This window comes from Mustela erminea, chromosome 2, assembly GCF_009829155.1.
Source record: "Mustela erminea isolate mMusErm1 chromosome 2, mMusErm1.Pri, whole genome shotgun sequence".
Classification (NCBI taxonomy): domain Eukaryota; kingdom Metazoa; phylum Chordata; class Mammalia; order Carnivora; family Mustelidae; genus Mustela; species Mustela erminea.
In genome coordinates this window covers 159815419-159841517 of record NC_045615.1, presented here as the reverse complement: position 1 = coordinate 159841517, position 26099 = coordinate 159815419, and the positions used below count along the sequence as shown (strand labels likewise).

The 26099-nt window shown below is 39.8% G+C and overlaps 1 protein-coding gene across 5 annotated transcripts in view; it reads left to right on the top strand.

Moving 5' to 3' along the window:
- CCNI (cyclin I) overlaps positions 1-24236 on the top strand; it is a 31010-nt gene extending 6774 nt beyond the window's left edge. For 2 of the 5 annotated variants that reach the window (XM_032334664.1, XM_032334665.1), the window contains exons 2-7: positions 969-1125; positions 13266-13394; positions 16198-16272; positions 16428-16568; positions 16841-17071; positions 22698-24236. In XM_032334664.1, coding sequence (XP_032190555.1) covers positions 1012-1125; positions 13266-13394; positions 16198-16272; positions 16428-16568; positions 16841-17071; positions 22698-23132 — 1125 coding nt within the window. In that variant the 5' untranslated portion in view covers positions 969-1011 and the 3' untranslated portion in view covers positions 23133-24236. Of the gene's footprint in view, positions 1-968; positions 1126-11204; positions 11322-13265; positions 13395-16197; positions 16273-16427; positions 16569-16840; positions 17072-22697 lie in introns of those variants that run through there. The other 3 variants (XM_032334668.1, XM_032334669.1, XM_032334666.1) reach the window with 3 other exon arrangements.
- The last annotated feature ends 1863 nt before the right edge of the window (positions 24237-26099 follow it).

Genomic DNA, 26099 nt, shown 5'->3' with positions numbered 1-26099 from the left:
GCATAATCTTTGTTTCTGAAGCCAATTACCTTTTTAATTCCTTAGCTTTCATCATATCTGGTTGAATCTTGCCATAGCTTCAGTTTCTCAGTCTACTTTTCTGTACATGGTTGTACTTCTCAAATCTCTAGTTTCTTTTCTTTCTTTTTTTCTTTTTTTAAACCTAAAGGCATCTCTCCTGGACTTTCAGTTGCTTGCACTGATCTACACTGTTACTCCTTAGGCTTGCTCGTTTTAGAGGGCCAGTCAGCTGATTATTGAATTTTCTACATCAACACTTTCCAGTAGAACTTCTCTGCAGTGACAGTGCTGAAAAGGAATATTTCTATCTGATACATTATCCACTAACCACATGTAATATTGAGTATTTGAAATGCTGCTAGTGTGACTGAAGAATTATATTTTAACTTTATTCAGTTAAAATATAAATGGTCATATGTGTAGCTAGTAGACACTGTATATTGGAAGCACAAATAAAGATGGTTTTATACTTATGGGGATGGTTTCTTACTAATTATACGGGAATGGGTGGGATTTAATGTAATGGATATAACTTTTTTAATGAAGAAAAAGGTTAATAGCCCTTATCTGATTAGTTTTTTAAGAGGGATATTTGGGACAATTATTAAGAATTGCTTGTATAAAAAGCCCACAATTTAAGATTTGTTGACACAATTTGAGACACAATAATATATTTTCAATGGAGTCTATTGGTTCTATCAATTATATGGTCATGTTTTTATTTTCTTTATGACCTAGTTTCAAATTTAAAGTGAATATGTTTAGGTAACTGATTATTACTGTAACATTTTAATATATGATATTTTAAAGAGCTGTAAAATCCTCTCCTGCCTCATAACATTCTTATTTTGTTTTATGAATTGCTTAATAAGAACCAACATATTTATACAGTGCTACATGTATTTTATAATGAAAGAAAAAGCATTGTTTTATATTTGATTTTATAGGTAGCTACATCAAGCTGGGAGGCAGGCAGATCCAAAGGATATCATGAAGTTTCCAGGGCCTTTGGAAAACCAGAGATTGTCTTTCCTGTTGGAAAAGGCAATCTCTAGGGAAGCCCAGATGTGGAAAGTGAATGTGCCGAAAATGCCTACAAATCAGGTAAGGATTTTTCTCATCACTCCAGATAGATGACTTCTTTCAGCAGTAAGTGTACTGTCACAAAGTACTGGTATCTTGGTGTCTTGACACAGCATGGGAGAACTCTGTATCATTAAAGGATGTGCTCTGTTCTTTATTGGGGAAACCTCCCCTTGTTTTATTTTGAAACAGGACAAAAATGACTTTTTTGTTTTTATTTGCTTGTTTTGTTATCTGAGTTACAGATTTAGGAAGATACGTTCTCTTTATAGTCCAGTACTAACAGTAGTAAGCTTTCTTTATTTCTAGGTATATAGTTAGCTATGGAGGCTGAAATTATCTTTAGTAAACAAATTGTTGTGTATTTCTTGGATAATTATAAGGAGTTCAAGTAGCTACTAAGGTAATGCTAATGTTGGATATTTGTAGGGAAATAGTCATCTTACCTCTCTGTTACTATTAGCTAAATGCCTTTTCTTTTAGAAATTTTTATGCTTCTATCATTTAATCCTGTTATTTTTGACAAATAACTATGAAGTTTATGCACTCCTAAAGCTTATTGTATAAGCTCTTTTTATCACTAGTACTTAGCACTGTGCTTAGGATAAAGAATAGTGGCCAAGAAAATTTGGATTTTTGATTTTTAGGTAAATGAATAGCAAATATCTTAGTTCCTCCTTTGGTTTAGGTTAACCTTTGTTTAGGTTATTAAAATCTGTATGCATTTTCTACTAACCTCCTTCTGTCATCCTTTCTCACAAGCTGAAGAAATATGTTTTGCATTTACTGTTACTTATTTGTTGTTTAGCAGATTGAAAATTAGTTAACCTGGGTGAGTATCTTTCAAGCTAGGGGCATCTCCATATTCTGTCACATGTACTCTCTTAGTGTAGTCTTTGAAATAGGCAGCAGTCCGTCTTTGCTCAAGATGTGAATAGTAGAAGTGTAATTTGAACTTGATGTAGTTCTCTTCCCACTGTACGTTGTTTTTCAGTTTTTGTGTGTGTGTGTTTGATTTTTTTAGATACTTGGGAATTCAGTCATTCAGTAAATGTTCATTAAGTATCTACTACATGCTGAGTACTTCTAGCATTGGGCATACATCAGTGAGAAAAATAGAAATTCCTGCCTTTACGTTCTGACTTTCTGGTAAGCCTCAAAGCTTTAATACAGCTGGCTTTAGAACCACTTCTTCCTTCTGCTGTCTCCTAGAGTCAGCGTGTAACCAGTGATAATACTCTTCTACAACATGGTCTTTGAACATGATATTCTACCAAGATGATAGTATATTGCTCTATTATCATTTAATCTGGCCTATATCTGTAGGTGATTTAACAAGTATTACTGAGGTAATACCAGAGAATAGAACAGTGTTAGAACTTTGGAGAGGGAACCAATTAAGGATTTGCCTATAGTAGTATCAAGTGGAAGCAAAAGTCAATTCTTATAAAATGTGGGTGGGCTTGTTCTGATGGGGATAGGGGTGGAGACTGGGGTGAGAGTTAAGAGCTGTAGGAGCTCAGCTGCTTGCTGTAGTAAACCCCAGGGACACTTGTCTATTTCGTTCTAATTTCCTGATTTTGTTCTGCCCCTCTCTTAGGGACTGGCTTTTCGAGTTCTCTTCCCACTATTGCTTCTAACCATGATTACCCTCCTTGATTCCTTGCAGAAAAGAAACACAGTCTTGTCATTAAGCCATAAACATACTTTTCCAGCTTTTCTAATGTTTTTTGAGTGCTGGTAAAAATGGAAAAATAAAATATTATAAAGGTTTCTTTTATGCTTTTTTCCTTCAGTTTCCTTTTCTGTCTTTTTTCTACCTAAGCTCTGTCTCTGGATCATTCTCTCCAAGTTCTCCTTTAATTTGCATCCCCTATCCTCAAGTTTAGGACAGAGTGGTCATACAAGAACATTATGTACCCATCACTCCCCTTCTGTGTGCTCCCACAGCACTCTTTACTTCCGTTGTGATAGTATGCAGTATTAGGATTTCCTGATGATTTGATTGTGAGTTCCCTTGGGGTTGAGTTGTGTCATTTTTGTTTATTGGCATAAAATAGACTTCAGTAAACATCTGTAAAATGAGCATTATCATTTCTTTATAACTAGCCCAGGTTAGAGAAGTTCTTTTATATAATAATTGTATTTTCAAGTACACAATAATTTGGTTACATGAATTTGGGAGAAAAAATTGGAAGACTGGTCAAAGTGACATGCACTTTCATATATTCTCTATTTTGCTAATGTGCTTTTGATATGCAAAGATTAAACTGCTTCAAGCTATTAAAAAGATTTTCATTAGGATTTTGACACTGTAAGGAGTCTTAAAGGCCATATAATTACGTGGTTTCTGAATACAGGATCTTGAGCCGCGAGACTGCTGAGTGCGTAGAATCACCCGGGAAGGCTCGTACAGAGGTTCCAGGCCTTATCTAGACCTACTGGGCTTGTGGTGGCAGTAGTGGAAATTGGTGTTTTAAAAAGTTTCATGGTTTTATTAATATGCATTAGGTTTGAGAGACACTGATTTACTCTAACCACATAGTAGTAACGTTCTTCTGACATCTCTGAAAAGCTATTCTCTGCTTTGGATACTTTGTCCGGTCTACTGTGGGAAAACTATAAATTATTGGAAAGATTTTCCTACATTGCACCTGCAAACTGCTTCTTTCTAGTGGCCACTTAGTAGTTCTAGTTTTGTCCACTGGAGCAATACAGAATACATCTGTTTATTTTAAATGGCAGCCCTTTATCTATGTAAAGATGTGGTAAGCCCACAAAGTCTTCTTTGCCTGATTGAACATCCCGTGTTTTTTAACCATTATTTGACAAGAGTTTACCACTCCAGATACACTCATTCAGTGTGTTTCTTAAAGTTGTGACATTTCATTTGTAGTCATTAATGAGCAGTGAAGTGAAACTGTTACCTCACTTTATCTTGGCTTGATGATTTCATTCAGCTAGCCCTAAATTTTATTGTTCTGGCAGCAGTGTCATACTGACTTACTGAACTAGTTTAGTTTTGAAGCAGATTTTCCTCTGTGCTAGATATAGATTTTAATTTTTGACCTAAGTGTGGTGTTATTTATTTCTAAATTTAAAATTGTTGATTCTGATCCACTTTTCTGGCTTTAAAATTATAATTGTTATCTAATCTGTTGATTTTCTGTCATTCTTGTATAATCTGTGAATTTGGTAAGTAAGTAAATAAATAAATAAATATTACCCTGCAGGTTGGTTTCTCTTTTTTCTTTCCTTTAAACAGTTTCTTGAAGTATAATGTACAGAAAAGTACACAGATTGTACCTGTTCAGGTGTAAAATACACCACTTCACTGGCACTTTAGAAGACCCCTTCTGTCCTCTTGTAGTGACTACCATCTACCTCCCAACCAAAAAAAAAAAAAAAAAGTCCTAATATCACAGATTAGTTTCCTGGTTTTGAATTTCATACATGTATATGGAATCATAGAGTATGTACTGGCCTCTTGTTCAGTATTTTTTTTTTATGTAAGATTCATCTGTGTTATTTCATGTGGCCATAATTTATTCTCACTGCCATGTATAATTCTTTGAATTTATCTCTTCTGTTGATGGTCATTAGTGTCATCTTCTTGTGCATGTCTCAGTGAACATACGTGTATTTTTTTAATGTATTTTTAGGGATGGAATTGGTAGAACCTAGATATGTGTATATCAGTTTTAGTAGATAACCATCAGTTGTCCCGAAGTATGTTATGTTATGTTATATCCCATTTTTTGTGAGGTTTTTTTGTTTTGTTTTGACCCCCTCTAGCAGAGTATGAAAATCCCAAGTTACTCTATATCCTTGTCAACCCTTGGTTATTGTCTTTTCATTTTCGTTATTCTGGTAAGTTTATTATAGTATCACATTGAGTTTAATTTGCTTTTTTTTAATAATTAATGAAGTTCACCTTTTCATGTGTTTTTGGCCATTAGATTTACTTTTTTGATGCAATGTCTATTCAGATCTTTGTCTGGGTTTCTACTGAGTTGTCTTGTTAATTGTTTTGTAAGAGTTCTCTTTCTTTTGCAGACTGTATTACAGATGCCTTCAACTCTCTTTGTGTTGACCTTTGATCAATAGAAGTCCTTTATTTTTAATGACCAAGTTATTGAAATTTTTTTCCTTTCTTAAAGGAATGTTTGTCTGTTCCAATGTAACGAAGATACTCTCTTGGATTTTCTTTCTGCAGAGTTGATTGTTTTACCCTTCACATTTAGATCTACATTCTAGTAGGGGTTTTGGGTGGGGTGGGGTATAGTGTGAAGTGTAGGAGTCCATCATTTAGTCCATAGGGACCTGCCACCATTTATTAAAAAGGTACTTTTCCCTATTGCCCTGCAGTTTTGTTATAAATGAAGTGACTACTATAAACCTGTGAATGTATTTGTCTGTTTCTTGCCTCTTTTCTTGCCATTGGCCCATTTGCTGTTCTTTAAATACCATGTTGCAGTAATTATTACAGCATTATAATAAGTGTTTGGTGGCATAAACTTTGGTTGTTGTTTTTTTTTTTCTCAAGATTATTTTGGCTATTCTTAACTCTTTGTTTTTCTATATATATTTAAAAATACACTTGTCAATTAAAAAAATTGAAGGGATTATTGAATCTGTTAATTTGGGGGAGAATTGACATGTTTATAATAGGAGTCTTCCAATTCAGAACATAGACTGTTGCTTCATTTTCTTTAAATTGGTCTTAAATGTCTTTTTTTTTTTTTTTTAAATAAATGTTTTATGTATTCATTTGAGAAAGGGAGAGGAATAAGTAGTCTCTCTGCTCAGAGTTTGGAGCCCAGTGTGGGGCTTGATCCCACAACCCTAAGATCATAACCTGAGCCAGAATCAAGAGTCAGACACTTAACTGAGCCACCTAGGAGCCCCGATCTTCAGTTTCATTTAATAATATTTGGTAGTTTAGGTTTATTCCTAGATATTTGAGTCTTGTTGAGGCTATTACAAATGGTATTTTAGATTTTTCATTTAAGTATGTTTCTATACACTGGTATATAGAAATAAAATGGATTTTTATATATTGACTATATTAAATTTGCTTCCAGAGTCTTTTGGGGTTTCTGTATATTATATATAGATGTTAACTGTGAATAATCATTGTTTTATTTCTTCCTATCCAGTTCTGAATACTTTTTATTTTTGTTTTATAGAATTAGCTAAGGCCTCCAGAACCCCACTGAATGTAAACAGTGGCAACAGATGTCCTTATCTCAGTTTTAGTTTGAGGGGAAAGTTTTTAGTATTTCACCATGAAGTATAAAATTTGTTACATATTTCTTATCATTATGAGATTAAGAAGATTATCTGCCTTAATTTGTCAAGATTTTTTTTTATAAATAGGTGTTAAATTTTTTTTTACATCATTGGATTTTGTTAACATTTTGCTTAGGGTTTTTGCATTTATGTTCATGGGTGAGATTGGTTTATAATGTGTTTTGTCAAGTTTCATAATAAAGTATGCTGGCTTTTAAAATGAATTAGGAAGTGTTCTTTTTTAAAAAGTACTCTCTGTTTGTTTGGGTCGTTATTTCTAAAGTGTAGGAAGATTCCACTGGGAGCCTAGAGATTTATTTGTGGGAAAGCGTTTAATAATTCATTTTCTTTGGTAAATGTGACACTGATCAGGTCTTCATTTAAATCTTATTTCAGTTTCGGTAAATTATTTCCCCCCCCCCCAAGGAATTTATTTCATCTAAATTGTGAATTATTTGTGTAAAGTTATTTATGATACCTTTTTAATATCAGAAGGGTTCATACTGATGTTCCCTTTTTCATTTCCTTAGTTGGTGATACGTGTTTTCTTTCTTGATCAGTCTTTCTAGGAGTCTGTTGATAAGCCTTTTAGTTCTGTTGATTTTCCCTCTTGTACATTTTTTTCTTTTTACATTTTTTTCTTATTTGTTCTTATCTGCTTCTGTTTACTTTGTGTAATTTGCTGTTTTTTATTCTGAGGTAGATGCTTAAATGACTTTCCACTTGTTCTTTTATCTTATTTCTTTAAAGATGTTGTTTATCTGAGAGAGAGCACAAGCCGAGGAGCAGGGGGAGAGGCAGAGTCAGCAGGTTCCTCACTGAGCAGGGAGCGCAGTGTGGGGCTCCATCCCAGGACCCTGGGATCATGACTGAGCCGAAGGCAGATGCTTAACCGACTGAGCCACTCAGGTGCCCCTGTTGTATTTTAATATATACATTAAAAACTAAGTTTTCCTCAAAGCATAATTGTCCAACCATGTCTGATTTGTTGGATCCACATACTGGGTTCTTAATTTCAGTTATGATACTTTTCAGTTCTGGAATTTTCTTTTAGATGTTTTTAATAGCTATCATTTCTCTAGTGAAATTCATTTTTTCATCTCTTTTCCCACTTTTCCTTTATCGTAGATTAAGTCCTTTTCTGATAATTCAAAGATTTCGGTCTTTTTGTTGCTCTCTTACTCCCCTTCATCTCTCTCCCCCGTCTCCGCGCCAGGCTCGCCCCTGGTGACCATCAGTTCTCTGTAACTGAGAGTCCTTTTCTTGGTTTGTGTCTCATTTTTCCGCCTTTGTTCATTTGTTTTGTTTCTTAAATTCCATGTGTAAGTGAAATCACACAGTGTTTGTCTTTCTCTGATTGACTGACTTTACCTAGCATACTATTTCGCATGCCCAGTAATTTTTAATTGAATGCTGAACATTATGAAAAATGCTGAAGGTCCTAGATGTCATCTTGCTGTGGAAGGGTTCAGTCTGGCCTTTGGTAGGTGATTGAGTAGGAGATTAATCACTTGAACCCGCTGAGGGATCGTGCTGCTTGGCGTCTGGGCTGCAGTTGGGTATGGCTGCTTCTGCCCCTGGTGTGCCCCACTCCCAGAGTACAGTCAGGGATCTCACCTGAGCACTTGGGAGGGTGCTAAAGGGTGCCAAGCTCACTCTTGCTTTTCAGAGGCTCTGGGTTAGCTTCTTACATCCCTGTCCTTCCCAGCTTCAGAATGTCATTCAGAAAATGAAGGGGAAAATCAGCTGAGTGTCCCATTCAGTTTTCTGACCCTTCCTCTCCCCATTTGGCTCCTAAGGCTCCAAATTTTGTCTCTCCACCCATAAAAGTCTCAGAAGCTCTGTAGGTTTCCTTCCTCTCAGCCTCTTCAGCCTCTGGCCATACTCAAGAGGGTGGGCAAATGCCCTAAAGGAAAAGCTACTATTTTTCTAGTTGACCACTTCAGTTCCAGGTTCCCCAGTGTTTGCAAGTAGAGCATTGCTGTGGAAACTTGTTTGAGCTGAGATGCTATAAGGCAAAGAAGCAGTTACCATTAGTTTATAAGGGCAATTTTTTGAGTGTTCCAGACCCCTCGGTTTGGCTTTTCTGATATCTTAGGACACATCTTGCTAACAGATGGGCAGAATAAATCAAGATAAAGCCCTGGTGGGTGCTCACAGACACAGTTCAAAGTTTGGTGGCTGAGGTGCTGAGTGTGGATTGGGGGACGGAGGCGGCGGTACCATTTTGCTACTCTGGGTGCGTCACTGTCTCTGTAACTGTCTGCTGCGGAATGAATGCCGAAGGCTGTTCTTACTTTTTGCCTTTTCTCATGTAAGTGAAAATCTTTGGAATTTTTCAGGTACAGAGGTAGGTTTTTAGTTAAAGCTAAGTGACGTAAACTGGACTTTTGAAATCGGGGGATAGTTGTACCTCTTTTCCAGACTCTTGGTTCTGCAAAGCCTGGTTGTCCTAGCAGTTTTGATGACTTCAAAACAAGTGGTGGTGGTGGTGGTGGTGGTGGTGGTCAGTGGTTTTTCTAGTTCTCAGCTGTTGTGTAGGTTGCTGCCTACTCTATCACACCCAAAAGCAGAAATGTAATTTTTTTTTAAAATGTTGAACTTTACAGGTGTGACGAGAGGCTGTGGGAGCACAGGAAGGTACTTAGCCCAACTAGAGTTATTAGGAAAAGTGTGGTGAGGAGTGACCGTTGAAATAGCTCTTGAAGGATAAATAATAAGGTAGGTAACAAGAGAGGGGCGTGTGTACCAACCAGGGGGAGCAGTATGGACAGAAGAGAGGTGATGTAGTGACATAGCACAGGAGCAGCAAGGAAGACCATAAATGCAAGTGCCGCTCTCCCAGTATGAATTTTAAGGTAGAAAGTGATGGAAGGTAAGTGAGGCTGGAGAAGTGGGTCATAGGGATTTGTACGCCACACCTCGGGGCTTGTACTTGTTCTAGGTAATGGTGAGCCTTGAAGAGTTTAAAGCTGGAGAGTATTTGTATTTTAAATGACCAGAATAGTAGCTTGTGAAATACAAAACCCTGTGTTTTACCAGCTTGAATCAATCCATTCCAAACTCTCTTGAGGATTATTTAGTTGTTCAGCTTCTGAACTGGCTTAACCCTCTTTGAGGAATCCGTGTAAAAGGAAACCGATTCCTTGTCCAGGACACACCATCTAGGGGGGCAGGCAGTTCTGCTTTCCGTTCTTTCCCTGGCCTGCCTTTTGAGTTGGATCACTTAGACACAGAACTTCATTTTTGTAAAGCTGCCCTGTTGATACTGCTGTTGAGTACATGTTTGAATTGATTTGAAAAAGTGATCTTAGTATGATTTCCCTAAGAGTGACTTTTAAACTGTTAACCTTTTGTGGGTTTTTGTTGTTCTTACTAGTTTTGACTAGTGATGATTTTACTAGTCATGCGGGAATGCTTTCTTGGCCCTATTCCTGTATTTCAGTATAAGGTATAAAGTCCAAAGATTTGTCATGATCTCTTTCATAACTAGTTGTATTATAATTGGTTTAAAATAATTATTTGTATGTAGTATTTTGTAAATTTGTTTTTTTCTGGCATCATTAGAGCATCAGGTATTTTTAGAAGTAGGAAAGAACAAAACTAGTATTTGAGTGCCTTTTGCATTCCATGTGCTTTCTAGAAGTTGGATCATTTAGTTATAACCATGATATGGAAATCTCTGCACAGCTGTGTTCCCTGTGTTATGTACTCTCACAGCAAGCACATCGCGTCCATCTTCTGTGGCACTTCTTACAATTAGATGTTTATTATTTAATGTCAGACACCAAATAGGTACATTATATATAATTTTGTCACTCAGGGATCTTTTTCCCCTCTGTCCCCATTGTATGCATCTCTGAGCTGAAGGTGCAGTTGATGATTTTGTTGCTCACGGCTGCTCTGGCCTATTGTTCTTTCACCTCCCTCCGGCCTCCCCAGGTTTATCGGACTCTGTGACCGTCTTTTGCCCCCTGTGCAAATGTATTTCCTTACACTGATTCGTTTTCAGTGTCTCGCTTAACATTACTTTTCTGTTTGTTTTGGCATTTTAGATAAAAGCTCTTCTAGGTAGGAATTTAATTTCTCTTGAATGCTGAGCTCCTCTGGAAATCCCATGACTGCCTTCACGCCATTCCCGGGGACCTTTCGGAGCCCCTAGTTCAGAGCTGGATCTGGGGGCAGCAGCTCAGGGCTCTGTGGAAAATGATATATTCCAGAAGCAAGGACCAGTAATAGCTCTTTGACGCCGGTCCTAGTTGTCAGTCTGTGTTTGCTCCCTCCCACCTGTCTCAGGAAGCCACAGCTTCAGGCTAGAATCGGCCACCTGTTTGAGAGAGAAAAGTTAGCCCCTGCTGTAATTGCCCAACTCCGGTTTCCTCTGTTCCTCTGTCCTGTCGGACAGTAGTCTGTGCAGGACATAAATTCCCTTGCTGCTGTCTGCACCCAGAACCTGTCACGCCCACAGCTTCAGTTTAGTGAGCTGCCTGTGTTTTCGTCTCGATCAGTGGGATTCTACACTGATTCTCCAAGTATCCGTTTCTGGCGTCTTTCTTACCCACCTTGATTTTACTTGAGAGTCAGAAGAGCTTGACAAGGGGCGCCTGGGTGGCTCAGTGGTTTGGGCCTCTGCCTTCAGCTCAGGTCATGATCTCAGGGTCCTGGGATCGAGCCTCACATTGGGCTCTCTGCTCGGCGGGGAGCCTGCTTCCCTCTCTCTCTCTGCCTGCCTCTCTGCCTACTTGATCTCTCTCTATCAAGTAAATAAATAAAAATCTTTAAAAAAAAAAAAGAAAGAAGAGCTTGACAATAAGTGATTGCCTCCAGGTTGACATGATTCCTGTTTTTTAAAGTTTTTCACAGGCTTAAAAAAATAGACCTTTTCCCATGACGTGAAAATGATCACATCCTCTCCGCACTGTAAGGTACACGTTCATCGCTACCTCCTGTAAGAAGCTTTCACTCTCCTTCCGCAGGGGACTGAGCGCCCTCCGGGATGTGCCCTTGGGTGATTGACATTTTCTGATTGTTTGCCTCCCCATGAGACTTTAAGTTTAGAAGTTTAAACGAGTTTTTAAATTCATCATTGTATTCCCAGCACCTGTCGCATGATGGGCACTGAATAGTAATATGAACTGAATTGTTTTGACTGTCAGATATTTTTAGATTATTGTTCATAGTTTTAACACCAGCTTGGTGGTGAGATAGTAAGAGGTTGTAAACCATTTTTTTAATCTCAATTTCTTGTCAGTATTTCTTGTGCAGTAGTCTAGGGTCAGTCTTTATTGGACAAAAGGAATTGACTAGAACGTGGATATGTGGCAGTTAACCTTCTGAAATACCAGTTATAACTGAGTTTAGAGCTACGTGTAAAAATGATATGTGTAATTAGTTGGTCTGGCCAACGTTAAGTAACACTTTACTGTGTTGTGCCAAAGTGAAAAGTGACAGAGGAAGGGGAAAAAATGAGAAATTAGCTTGCCAGTGCAATTGCAGAGATTATAATGAGCACGAAGTCTTGTAGTTCTCACAACACAAAAGAAAGCCAAGAGGAAGGAGAGAAGAAATTCCAACTGTAATATCTGTTTGGGGAGATACATTAAGATATGCAGCCCACCCTGCTTTTATAGATCCTGATGTATCTCTCTATGATAGAAGAATTGATTTCATAAAATTGACCCAGAGTAATCAGGAAAGAGGTTTAAGCCATGGCCTCTTGGCTTTCTCAGGAAGGCTTTCCATCTGAAATGGTTTTAATTAAAAAGATACAGTGCTTGGTTTAAACCTTTACCTGTCTAGAACCCTCACTTTTACTGAAAATACTTCTTTCCACTAATCACAGAGTCATTTCTGTACTCTATTGTGTTTACTATAAGTAGATTATTACTACGTTTGTTGTATTTTGTTGTTTTTTGTGGTGCCTGCAAAATTCAAGAGTAAAGAGAGCTAAGTCATTACTGCTTTAAAGTGTGTACCTTCTAAAAATTAAGCCTGTACTCAGCAGTTTAAAATAGTATGTAGGAAGCAGTGATGTTATATGTTTGTATAATAATCTCTCCATTGGTAAATTAGTTCAGGTGAATTTCCCCTTGAGTATTCTCTGTGATCTTTGAATATATAATTCAGCTGTTGTCCCTGATATCTTTAATTTATTCCTATTGACTTCACTTTTGTTTTTAATGGGCTGTCATTCTACTACCATACTCCATTTACATTTTCTAAGATGGTTTAATGGCTATTTGCTGCCTTAGAAAGAAATTCACTTATATTTTCCTCTTTCTAGAATTGGGAAACTTAATTCCAAAACTACTATCAGTTGATATTAGTGTTACCTAACCTTTAAAGTATTATATTCCCTGAACACCTTAGTTTAATTAAAATATAAGTTGAGGATGCCTGGGTGGCTCAGTTGTTAGGCGTCTGCCTTCAGCTCAGGTCATGATCCCAGGGTCTTGGGATCAAGGCCCACATTGGGCTCTCTGCTCAGCGGGGAGCCTGCTTCCCTCTCTCTCTCTCTGCCTGCCTCTCTGCCTACTTGTGATCTCTCTCTCTCTCTCTGTCAAATAAATAAACAGAATCTTAATAAATAAATAAAATATAGGTATATGGTGAGATGACATTGTGAAGATTTTATTTAATAAACAGGAAGAGGCTATTGGATATTGATAAATTGTTTTGACCAGTACATAAAGTTTTATCTTCATTCATCTTAAGTTTGATAGATTTTGAGTAAACTTAAAAACATTTTTAACATATAAACGTATTCCATAGCATTTGCTAACCTTTTAAGAGAAAATTCATTCTTGATAACTTGGAGCTTCACTTGTTCTTTTTTATTTTTATTTTATCTTTTAATTGTTCCCTTGTAGAATGTTTCTCCATCCCAGAGAGATGAAGTGATTCAGTGGCTGGCCAAACTCAAGTACCAATTCAACCTTTACCCAGAAACATTTGCTCTGGCTAGCAGTCTTTTGGACAGGTTTTTAGCTACTGTAAAGGTAAATATTTTAGGATACACTTAAACACAACCTCTTGTTTGAGGGTTTTGTACTAAACCAGGGGCAAGTAGTAAACATTCTAGAAAGTGACAAGGAGTGAAAAACCTTCTTGGACAAGATCTGTGTCCCTATAAGAAGGCATGATGTTTTCTATTGTTGCTGTAAATTTTTAGAATTTGTTTTGAATCGTATTCTATAATTATTTTTTGCTACTAGTATTCATAACATATACTTAATCTGTGAAGTTTTTGATTTCCTGATTTTAATACAAACCATATATCAGTTTAGTCATCTTTTAACACGTGGTATACTCTAGATGTTAGTTGTGAACTAGACTAGAAAAGTATAATAAGCCTTTTACACATTTTTTTTTGCCACTACTTAGTTATTGAATATTTACACTGTTGTTTTTTCGAAATATATAAATAATTTCCAGGGGCATACATTTGGAGTATAATAAAATGAACTGAGCATAAAATAAGTTTGGTATATTTTTGTTGAATAACAGCATTAGTAACAACAGCATGAACAACAACATACAAAAAAATATGAATAAGTTTTATATGGTTTTTATTGGTATAGCATTGGTTCTATTATGTGAAATTAGTCATAGTAGACTCTCAATGGATTTAAATTCAGAAAATTAGCATTTTTTTAATGGCAGGGCATGAAAAAGTAGAAAAGCAGTTTGTTTGTTGTCATTTGTATTCCTAAGAATATGTGTGCTGGGAGAACTGGGAATTCATTTGTTACTAGGCGTGAAAAATAGAAGTCAAAAAATTATGGAGTGGAAGAATTTGGATGGCCACTCAGTTAATCTCTTATGTTTCACACTTGTATTCTTAAGAGACTTAAAGAACCCTAATTATAATGATAGTAATTGCCTGAAATTTATGTTCTCTGACATGGCTGAGTTCATCTCACTATCAAGCCCCCCCCCCCCCAATCCTCTGACTATAGCTGACCTTCCTTTTGCAGAGAAAGATGAGTTTAGGCTTAGTGTCCTTTCTTAGTTTCTATGTTCTTCACAAATTATTAATGACCTTCTTGTATTTGCTGTCATAGAAGAGATTCTTACCTTATTAAACAGTTTAAACAGATTTGGGGAAGTTTCTGGATCAGATAGAAAATTGCCATGTATCTCATTTTTTTGTATTTCTTATTTAATGGGTCCTGTCATTAGCCTAAAATTCTCTTAATTAAATGGTTAATCTATATTGAAACAATACCTAAAGTGTATTCATAGTTTAAATAAAGGGTCTTAAAGCGGACCATACAAGGCTGCAGCAGTGTCTAGATTCTCAGTCCTAGCTATGCAGAGGGAAATGCTATGTAGTTCTTTAATAAAAGTTTTGCACCCTGAGCCCGGCGCCAGAGCTACTGAATCTCTAGTTGGTAAGATCTGAATGTCTGTATTTAAAGAAGCAAAAACAAACTGCACAAATGACTTGATGTACATCCAGGAATTAGAACTACTCCTTGTTTAAAAAAAAAAACAAAACACACACTTGCTATTGGGATTCTTTTCCTCTGGTGCCCTTGATTTAGTTGCATTACCTACCGTGAGTGAGTTGTTAACAGTTGGGCTCTTCTTTGTAGTGAACTCTGATGACCTCAGGCATTTGCCCTGTTGTATACTTGGGGAAATCAGGGATCCTGGAACTGTTAGCTACAGAAATCACTCATGTGGTGTCCCTTAACTTCGGAGACATAATAGACATGACAGTATTTTTGGAAGTACTTTCTAAACCATAATGTCTGATTACTATTAATAATTATAAAAATATTGACAGTATTGAACCAGCTTTTATTTTTCATACAGGCAGAGAACTAGAAGGTTCCTACACAGTATGCCACTTAACACTGAGGCGCAGTGGTCACTGGTGTGTTTATTACATAAGTTAATTAATCAGGGCCACATCAGGTCATCAGAGGGGTTCCCTGATTTCACAAGAATGTAATATTTAAGTATAAAGTAAATATCGAAACGGGGGTTTTTTTGTGTGTTATGTAACTTACCTCTGTATCAGTTAATGTAATTAGAGTTAATTGATCTGTTTACTTAAAACTGGATTCTGATTCTGGGTTTGGCAAACCCTTATTCTACCAATAAGGTAGAAAGTATTCCTGCCCTATCTTAGATAAGGAAAATAGGCAAATTCAAGTCCTCCTATGCATGTCAGACTCTTGAGAAAGTTACTTCCTCCTGCTGATTGATTCTGTAGGAATGTAGGAGCCTTTTGTTCTCACCATAGAACTTGAATATATACTTGTTTTTGTGGGCACTTAATTAGAAAATTTCTGCTGCCCCGCTATCACCCTGTAGGTTTTTATAAAGCATCGGGAATAGATTTATAGTCTTTTTCTTTATATTCTTTCTCTTTAATTCACCTAACATCTAGTGTGTTAATATTACTGGTGTGACAGTTAAAGAGAGTAAAACTAGCTTACAGAACACACACATGTACAAAGAGATCTTTAATTTTTGGAATTTTATTTATTAAATAAGTTGTCTTCTAAAATTAAGCTCTTCTCTGCTAGATGGAAATTTAACTTTGGCTAACTAGCATTGGTTGAACTTTGAACAATGTAGTATCTTAGTATTTTCATAGAATATGATTATGGCTAGGCTTGTGAAGTTAAAACTTAGCTCTGGTCTTAGAAAGCAATAGGTGGGAATCAGATTGATTATTCCTTGGAATTGTATCCGTTATTTGTCTCACATGCATAGCTAGTTTTAAAAAATAAACTCTAATTTTTTGAAAATCACTGAAGTTGCTTTTTTCCTTCTTCGAAATTTTAGGCCCATCCAAAATACTTGAGTTGTATTGCAATCAGCTGTTTTTTCCTAGCTGCCAAGACTGTGGAGGAGGATGAGGTAAATATTTTCCTTCAAAATTTAGTTTTGTCTCTTTCTTGAAAATTTTTCTCCATTTATTAACTTGCTTTCTGTTTACCAGAACACAAATTGAAAATTAGTTTATTTTTTTTCCTCCCTCTTCACTCTGCCCCATTCCACTTTGCTTGGGACAGAGAATTCCAGTACTGAAGGTGTTGGCAAGAGACAGTTTCTGTGGATGTTCTTCATCTGAAATTCTGAGGATGGAGAGAATTATTCTGGATAAGTTGAACTGGGATCTTCACACAGCTACACCATTGGATTTTCTTCACATTGTAAATATACCTTATGTCTCTTAGTTTCCTGTTTGAATATGTAGTCTTAGTGACTTAGGAAAGTAGATTGCCCACTCATTTGTTGTGATTTTTAGAAAAAGAAAAATTAGAAATTAGGATATATTATCTTATGTCAAATTTCATGAAGCTAAAATTAAAAACTTAAGAAACTTGAGTCATTCCTAAGATTACATCAATTTCTATACATAATTTACCTAAAACTTTAAGAAAAACTAGTATGATGTTCTTGTGATTTTTTTTTTTCCCCCCAGTTTCATGCCATTGCAGTGTCAACTAGGCCTCAGTTACTTTTCAGTTTGCCCAGACTGAGCCCATCTCAACATCTGGCTGTCCTTACCAAGCAACTCCTTCACTGTATGGCCTGCAACCAACTTCTGCAATTCAAAGGATCCATGCTTGCTCTGGCCATGGTTAGTTTGGAAATGGAGAAACTTATTCCTGATTGGCTTCCTCTGACAATTGAGCTGCTTCAGAAAGCACAGGTAGGTGTAAGTCAAAGTAAGTGTTCTCTCTGGCTGGGGTATGTACGGTTACTAGATGGTTATAAAGCTAAGAGACATGTCTCACCTCATAATGGCAGACCACTTTGAAGAAAAGACAAGAGTAAAGTAATACACACTTGAAACTTACAGGCTACGTGAACCTTTTTCTCTTACAAAGGTTAGAGCCTATCTTCTTTTCAACCCTTCTAGTTACATATAAAGTTTTTGTAGGAATCTTGAGAAATTAGTAAGATTCTCTATAATACATTGTCCTTTAGTTTTTTATGAAGAACCTTTCTACCACCATTTGTGTATTTCATTATAGTACTTCTGTATTTCACTTATTTTGTAAAAAACAAATTCAAAAACATAAATGGCAAGAAGTTGTTTTTTAGACAAGTAATTTATTGTTGGCTAGAAAGTGAAGTATTTGTACTAGACTTGGGCAAGTAGAAGGTGTCCTTTCTGTCTGGTAGTTCCTATTATTGCCTACGATTATTCCATCACTTTTATCTGCAAATTGGCTTAAAACATTAATAGGCCAGTTAAATTTTTTATTAGCTATGCATATAAAATGTAGGAGTTTTAAGGGAGAAACTTCTCATTGAAATGGAAAGTTCGTAAAGGTACTATATGTTAGCATCTACTTTGGATAAGCTTATTGGTTCTATTCATGTCACCGAATAAAAATCAAAAGTTTACGTCTGCTGCAGGACCATACTGTTCTGCCACCTGAGTCCATAAAACACTTAGGAATCTACTTTGCCTTTGTATGTCCCTACTTATTCTTATTTGGTGATAGTTCTTCTGATTTATTTTATCAGATTTTATTTAGAGAAAAGACCGTTAAATTCTGAGCTTAAGTAATTACATTTTATCATAAAAACTAATTTTAGCAAAGAACTGTAGTAATTGAACTTATAAAACTTAGAATACTATAAAAGAAAAGTAGAATAATACTTGAATTTGGTGTAAGATATCTCATAGATATGAACTGTAAAAGTTAGCAGACATGGAAGTACCTCATACTGCCTCTCAGCTCAGAGAATTTTAGACCCTAGTCTGTGAGCAGAGAAGGATCGAGGGTCTTTTTATGAAAAGGTTGACAGATCAGAGCAATATATTAGCTAGAAGCCCATTCCTTTTCTCTGTGCTCTGTTCCACAGTTTTTAGTGGGGCTCGGCTTGCTCTGCATCCCTGGGACAGGCATAGGATGTTGGTGGTAAGACAGGCCGTTTCTCCCATACAAGAGAGATTTTCTTTTAATAGCATATTTAGATTGTTGTAATTGAGAAGTATTCCCATTGAAATAAATGCTATAGTGAAAATAAATTCAGGAGATATATTTAGTGAGAATTTTTAGAAATTATCATAAACCACCATGTAAATACAATAGTAGTGTGGCACAGGAAATTTACTTTCCTACCTACAGTGTTGTTATGTGAAGCTGAATATTAATCATTTACATTAGACTATGGGAATGGGGGAAGGGATATTCATGGAAATCTTCTACATTTCATTTTTCATCTTTTTATTGGAACAATTGACATGTTTAAATGTTCTGACCTGGTCTCTGTGCCTGTTCCCAAAGCCAGTACAGAGAAAATGTGCTGTATGAAGTGTTATTGTCACGAAGAAAGGACAGACTTTGAGGCATAAATAATAAGACTGTCGTAACTAGCATTTGTATTCTGTAGCTTTGAGAAGTTGTTCTCTACTAAAAAAAAGAAATACTGGAGAGTATGCTTATTCTCTTTCATAAGTCTTTTGGAGTTTTGGTGCTGTAAGAATGTTCCCTGGAATTTGTTCCCTTCTTATTGAGGGAGTATTACAGACTTAGAAGAAATCTTAGAAATCAATTCATTCAGCTGCTCTTTATTTTAGACCTATAGTTCGGGGAACTTGGGGCTTTCTCTGACACACAGGACTGCTTAGTAGAAAACCAGTGCTTTCCCATACACACCTTAAAGATTTAGTTTGGTGGTTTTCAGAGTTTCTTTGAGAACTAGAAAGCTTCCCTTGACTCTGGCAAAATCTTGTACATATAGAATCCCAGCATATGGTTCGGAAAGTAATACCTCCTCGTAAGTATTTGAGGCAGAGACCTGTTGGGCGCCGCCGTGATCCACTTGGCCTCTTCCCTTCTGCCAGCTGTTTGGACATAGTGGGAAAAGCAGCGTGCGGTTCAGTACTTATGGGCCACAGACACAGTGAAAAATCTGTGATCTGGGCACTGGGGATACCGTGATTGTAAAAAATGGAAAAAGATCTCTGGCCCATGTGGTATTCAAGTTATAACGGAGACGATTGTTAAAAACAAGATTGCAAACCTGGAGACTTGGTCTTAACAGTTTTTTTAAGACTGGGACTGATGGCAGCGTATGTGGCCCAGACCTGGTGGGTCCTGAGTCTGCATTTGGGTAGGAGGACCGGGTCTGATACCTTTGTCATTAGAAGTGTGGCGGGGCTCTGCAATGTCAAACATCCCCCCGATTCTCGGTTCTAGTACCGGACATTGCTGCAGGGCCGTGGCGGGACGGCGCCGGCCTTGCTTCAGACCCGTGGCTCGGCGTCCGGGCCGGGCTGCGAGGGCGCCGAGTGCAGGAGACTTCGCGGCTTCCCTCCCGCGGCCCTGGGGCGGCTGCCCTCGGCGCCCGGCCCGCCCCTGCAGCTGCCCTCGCCGGCCGTGGAGGGGTCGGAGCCGCAGGCCGGGCTCCCAGGAGCGGCGGGCCTCCCCGCCACGGCTCCCGGGTCTGGAGCGCGCCGAAGGTCAGCCGGCTGCTCCGGTGTTTCAGGGCTTCGCGCCGTGTCCCCTGGGGCCGTCACCCCCGTCGCCGCTGTCCCCTCTCCTGCGCCCGCTTCCCGTGCGGCCCCGGTCGGCATGTCCGCCCCGGGCCCGCCGCGGTGGTCTAGCCGGGGTCCTTAGAAACGGCCACCGGCACTCGAAGTTGGGGACCTCGCCGTGAAAAATCACAGTAACTGCCCTGCGGGCACCCCGCCGTGACACTGGGTCTTCGGGGACACGGCCCGCCGCGCGGCGGCTCCGGGGCGGACCCGGCGGCAGGTGAGGGATGGCTTCGGGGGTGTCGTTAGGAGACGGTGTCGGTCGGAGCGGTGTCTGTCGGTCCGTCTGGCGCCGTCCTTCCCCGCAGCGGCCTCCCTCCGGCTTCCGAAACCCTTGCTTCTCTGGCGGGGCTCCGGGGCGCCGGAGCGAGGGTGCCCGGGGAGGTGAGCCGAGTGTCGGGGACTGGGGAATGAGCGCCGGATGTCCGACCCGGAGTCGCGCCCCCAGCCCCCCGCGCTGCTCGGGCCGCGGGCGGGTCGCCGCGACGGATCGCGCGGGCAGTTGGGGCCGCCGCTGCGGCCGCTGGAAACGCGCGTCTTCCTCCGACCAGGGCGCTGGGGTGGGCGGCTGCGCCGGACTCGGCTGCGCCGGACGCGGGGACCCAGTTGGTGCCACGGTCCTTTGAGTCCTCTGGGCCGCAGTAGTGATCGTGGGCTGAGGAGTAGCTTGTTCAGGTGGGGCCTTTGCGGAAGGGATTGTTCTGCTCCGGCTTTTCTCCACTTCCCCATTTCTTTCATTTCTCGCGTCTCCCTTTTGTGGGCGGCTTCAGGACGGGCGGGCACCCAGCTCCGTAAAGAACCTGACCGCCCCATCTCTCCCGTGTTCTTTGTCCCCTGTTTTTAGCGAGGCTCCGCTTGCTCTACACCCCTGGGACGCGGTGCGCCCTCGCCTGCAGTCGGAACCTTAATAGTATCCCCGATTCTTTTAAGGGAAGAGAAGAAATTCTAAGGCTAGCTACTAGTGTTTTACCCTTCGGGTGTTACCTAGTGTCTTTCAAACAAGGAAAAAAAACTAGTGAACCAAATAGTAGAAATTAAAACTGGGTCCTTTTCGTATATGGTTTCTGACAGTTTCAGGCATTCTAACATTTGTACTGTGGCGATACCTGCCTTCCACACTTCTTTCTGCTGGTACTTTCCTGGGTAACAAGCAATGAATATTTTTAGAGATAAAAATAGACTCGTGATTAAATGTGTTCGTTGTTTTTGCAAATCATGCATATTTTCCTTTATTTCCTCTGTGGTATTGCAAATAGTAATGCTGTGTCCTGTAGGTTGTATAGGTATGAATGAGATGTAGTTAAGAAATGTCCAAAAAGACTTATAAAATACACAAGACCAGGAAGTGATGTCTATGTAGGTTTTCTGGAGATGGAGGCATTTAGCCAGACCTGGAAGGAATAGGTAATCCAGTTTCAGCAGGTAGACGTAGACAGGCCTGTTTGGCAGAAAGGAGAGCACAATTTTGGATATGTCAGGAAATAAGGCTGAAAAAGGTTGGGGTCAGACTGTGGAGAGCCTCATACCAAGCTAAAGAGGTTAGCTAATTTCTGGTAGGCATTGGGGTGCTGCTAAAATATTTGGATGGGGAGAAATGTATGTTGCTAGATGAAGATGATTTTAACTGGAACTATAATTATAGGGAAAGTAGAGCAGAGACTATCTGTACTCTCTAAAACAGGTACGATTTTAAAGCCTCCCATGTGTAGCTGTTTTGTTAGGAAAGAAACTTAGGAAATAAAGATGAATACAATACAGTACTTCTCTTCTGGTGGCTTATCGTCTATAAAGGAAAAGCTAAATGGTTAAGTAGATTATTTTAATACGATGTGGTATACGATGACAGGTTGAAATAGAAACAGATGGCCCTGGAATTTGAGTGTGGGGGCCAGGAGGAGTCAAGGATAGCTTCAGACAGGGTCACTATCCTGAAGGGGAAGAAGGAATTAGTGAAACCTCCAAATGAAACAAAAACATTTCTTGTTAATGTTGTCAAGCCTGCTAACTTCTTAAAGTTAAAAGAACTTCTTCAAGTTCTTAAGAACTTTTTAAAAGTTCTCATTTGGTATTTTAAAAACAAAACACTTGGTGTGCCTGGGTGGCTCAGTGGGTTAAAGCCGCTGCCTTCGGCTCAGGTCATGATCCCAGGATCCTGGGATTGAGCCCCACACGGGCTCTCTGCTCAGCAGGGAGCCTGCTTCCTCCCCTCTCTCTGCCTGCCTCTCTGCCTACTTGTGATCTCTGTCAAATAAATAAAATCTTAAAAATAAATAAATAAATAAATAATAAAAACAAGAAACACTTAAGTTGTTATAAATTCTTAGCCAGATGATGTTCCCCATCCCTTAAATTTTTTCATGCCTCTGTTTTTATCCCTAAATTCTTGATGAATTTTGTGTTTATCTGTTTGTCTTCCTGAAGAGGTTAGAAGAGGCAGAGGGTGAGGTGAAGGGTTCTCTTCACAGAGGGAATGTGAACAGGAGTCGGTGTTGGGTCTGTTCGGTGAACAAAAGAGAACCGTTTCTGTTTTCATGAAGATGTTCAGCATATAATTGCAAATACAGGATTTAAGTTCCGAAGCCTGACAGTAGAAGTACAGATCTGGACCCATTTCCTAAGATCAGGGGTAGGCTGGAGGGGTAGAGCAGTCTCACGTAGGGGTGGGGAGAGGAGAGAAGGCTGGGCGCACGGAGGGCGCGGGGCGGGGAAGTGGCCAGCAACGACGGCGTCGTCTGTATTCCGGCAATGAGCGACTTTGTGGTTTCTTTCCCTCCTGGCCCAGATGGAGAGCTCCCAGCTGATCCACTGCCGGGAGCTCGTGGCACATCACCTTTCTTCTCTGCAGTCTTGCCTGCCTCTCAATTCCGTGTATGTCTACCGGCCCCTCAAGCACACCCTGGTGACCTGTGACAAAGGAGTGTTCAGATTCCAGCCCTCCTCTGTCCCAGGCCCGGATTTAGGTTTCTCCGCGGAAGCGCCGGTCAGAGGCGCAGCAGCCTTCTACCACCATCTCTCGGCGGCCGGGGCGTGCAAGCAGACGTCGGCCAAGCGCAAAGTGGAGGAGATGGAAGTGGATGACGTCTACGACGGCATCAAGCGGCTCTACAACGAAGACAGTGCGCCAGAGAACGTGGGTTCTGTCCGTGCCACTGATCTGTCGAGGCAGGAGGGACCCGCTTCCCCTTGTCCGCCTTTGCAGCCCGTTTCTGTCATGTAACCCAGTGCAGACACGGTAGACTACTCGGGAACGGGAACGTGGGAAACCGGGAAAGGCTGTATGAAGGTGTGTACCTTAGCAGGCCCGTCGAAGTGAGCCAGAAAAAATCCCCACTTACTTGTGTGGCAAATTAGAATCAACATCATTTAAGCATTTAAAGACCAAAAGAAAAGTGTAAAATTCAAAAGATCCAAATTTTTTTTAAAGTAAAAAAAAATTTTGGAGTGTTTTGTCAGTTCCATCTTTTCTCTCCTAAAAGTAATGGCGATTCCCCCATCTCAAAAGCGCTATTCAGTGTTTTCTTTAAAGTTCTAAAACTCACAGCTGCCACACCCTGTCTCCAGCATCCTGATTTGATTTTTCTCATTTTTGCTTGCTTCTTTATTGAATACTTAATGAACTTCTATGCATGTTGATCTATAGCCTGACTTCCACTGATTAGGAAACCCTCAAAATCATTTTTTAGCAATTTAGTGAATAAATTATTTCGTTGTGACAGCCATGTTTAATCCATGATTCAGATTCATCCAGAAAGGGTCCTGCAGAATTGTCCCATAAGAGCGAGAGGTGGTCAAGGAAAAGGACTGGTATTACCACGCTGATTTTGTGTTTGTCTAATTTCAATTCCTGGAGTTTGGAAACAAAATTATCGTTTTCATTTTTTGTTTATCTCAAATTGGAACTTAAAAGTGGCATGTAATTAGGACACTCATAGATTTGTTAAAAGCATTTTTGACATTGGTATAAAAGGATTCATGATAAAGTGAATTATCCAAGTGCTCACCAAAGAAACACGGAACAACGAAGGTTTGAGGTTTTTTGTTTTTTTGGTAACTGATCCGTTTTCACTCATTTGTAATCAGGAGAGACTGTCTGAATACCGGAGCAGCTCTGAGGTTGGGGTCTGTAACACATAATGACCGAATTCAGTGCCCTCGATTTCTGTTAAGCTCTTTGTATCTTCCTGATCAGTTTTCGCCCTACCTTTCTCTCAGTGACTTCTGGACCCTGAGCTCCCCGTGCAGGCTGAGGAAGGCATTGCAGTCAGAACCATGTACTGATGATAAAAGCCTCTGGTAGCAATAAAAGTTGTCCTGAAACCTCTGTATCTTTCACTTTTTTTCTGCTTGCAAAGTGGTACTAGTTCCTGTGAGACGCTGCTATTTCTGCTACAGAAATGATAAAAATCCCAAGTACATGCTCGCAGAAAATCAAACATGAAAAGGGGATTTAAGTGTGACGGGGGGATGTAGGTTTGGACCTGAGAGTGTTTCCTTTGTGTCTTTTTCTCCCCTTCCACATAGTCTGTTTTCATCTGATGGAACAGCTGGTGAGAGCAGGGCATCACCTCACAGACTGTTCCAAGATTTGGAAACTGGACCTTTGCGGGTAATTGTTCGGTGGCTCCTGATGCTCAGAAGGCCCGTCATTCCAGGAAGCCTCCACAGAGGCAAGGGAATGAACTTGATGATCAGGATAAATTACTCTCTGATCTTCCATTTAACAGAAAAAGTGCACCCTCTGACTCTTGAAAGTCAGACCGTAGTGAAGCAGTAAGTCTTCGTTCAGTTTACAAGACTGGTGCAGAGGCTCTTTTCCTACAGATGATTTAGTGGGGAGAGGACTGAGAAGGGAGGGTGCGCCCACATCCCAATAAAAAGTAAAACGATTTGTCAGAAATGTTCCTGACACAGCTTCTGGCCTGAGGTTAGCTAGAGCTTCGCCCTCCACTCCGCCCAGCTGAGACTCCGCCTAGTAACCTGCACCGTGCAGGGAATGAAGACATTGGCATCTGCACCCCATGTAGCAGCGATTCTTCTCTCCTGGGTTAGAAACGACGTGTGTGTGTGTGTCCTCCGTACTCCGCGCATCTGGATTTTCAAGCTTCATTTACTCGTTCTGGAGTCAGTCATGTTTGAGCAAAGCTGCCCAGGGCAGCCCAGCCCCTTTCACTTGAGCGTGTGCATAAGCTGCTGACTCTTGGAACATGGTGACGAGCTCATCTTCATCTGTAGGGTAGTTCGTACATTTTTCAGCTGGAAAGGGAAGATCTTGTGTCCCCTATTCTCACAACCATCCTGAAAGATTGTATTCTTGGTCTGCATTAGCAAGTTGAGGGTTAGAGGTCCAAGGCCGCACGGCCAAGAACTGTTAACAAGGCTCCATTTCTAACTCCAATTTACCCTTTATATTTACTATCATGAAGCTTTCTAAAGTGTCACTTCTGAAGCCTGCAGAATTCTATAACTTAGCCTTTAAACTGTTAAGAGGAGAAGGTCTCCCATCTATGCCCAGTATTAATGCTTTGAGCTTGGGCCACTAGATGGTGCTTCTCGGAAAATAAAGCATCTTTTTTAAGTTTCGGGGGAAAACTGAGTTCCTTAGGCTGTGTGAGAACGAGCAGTTGAACACTTGTCTCTTGTTGCCGAACACTAACATCATTTGCAGTTCAAGTTCACGTCATTTAAGGCATGGGGGACTGTGTATCTGGGACTTGGAAGATGAGCAAGACTGGCTGCGGTCTGGGGCAGGTTGTGTCCAGACAGTTCTCTTACGAAGAACAAAAACAACTGGTTTTGCAAAACTAATTTTTCTGAGTTGTCTAGCCCTGCGCAATAACCTAGAAATGCAACTGAGAAGATTTTGTCCTCAAGTTCCCAGAAATGCTGCTTTCAGTTTGAGTTGGATTTGACCAAATTCATTAACGGGTGAAAGATCAAGTACAGGCTTAGACAGCATAGGTTTTATCAAGGAACTAGAAGCTTTCACTCCCCATAATGAGTTAGTGATTTTTATGGTGTATGGTGTGCCACCGGCTTATGGGTGGGTCAGAGACCACCCTCTTGCCATCTCTGGATTATTGAAAAGGCGTAATAAGAGGTAACCAAGGATGTCTTACCAGACAAATTTGGAGAAAGCTCACAACTCGTTTTTTAGTTCCCAGGAACTTCTGAGTTAAGATAAAAT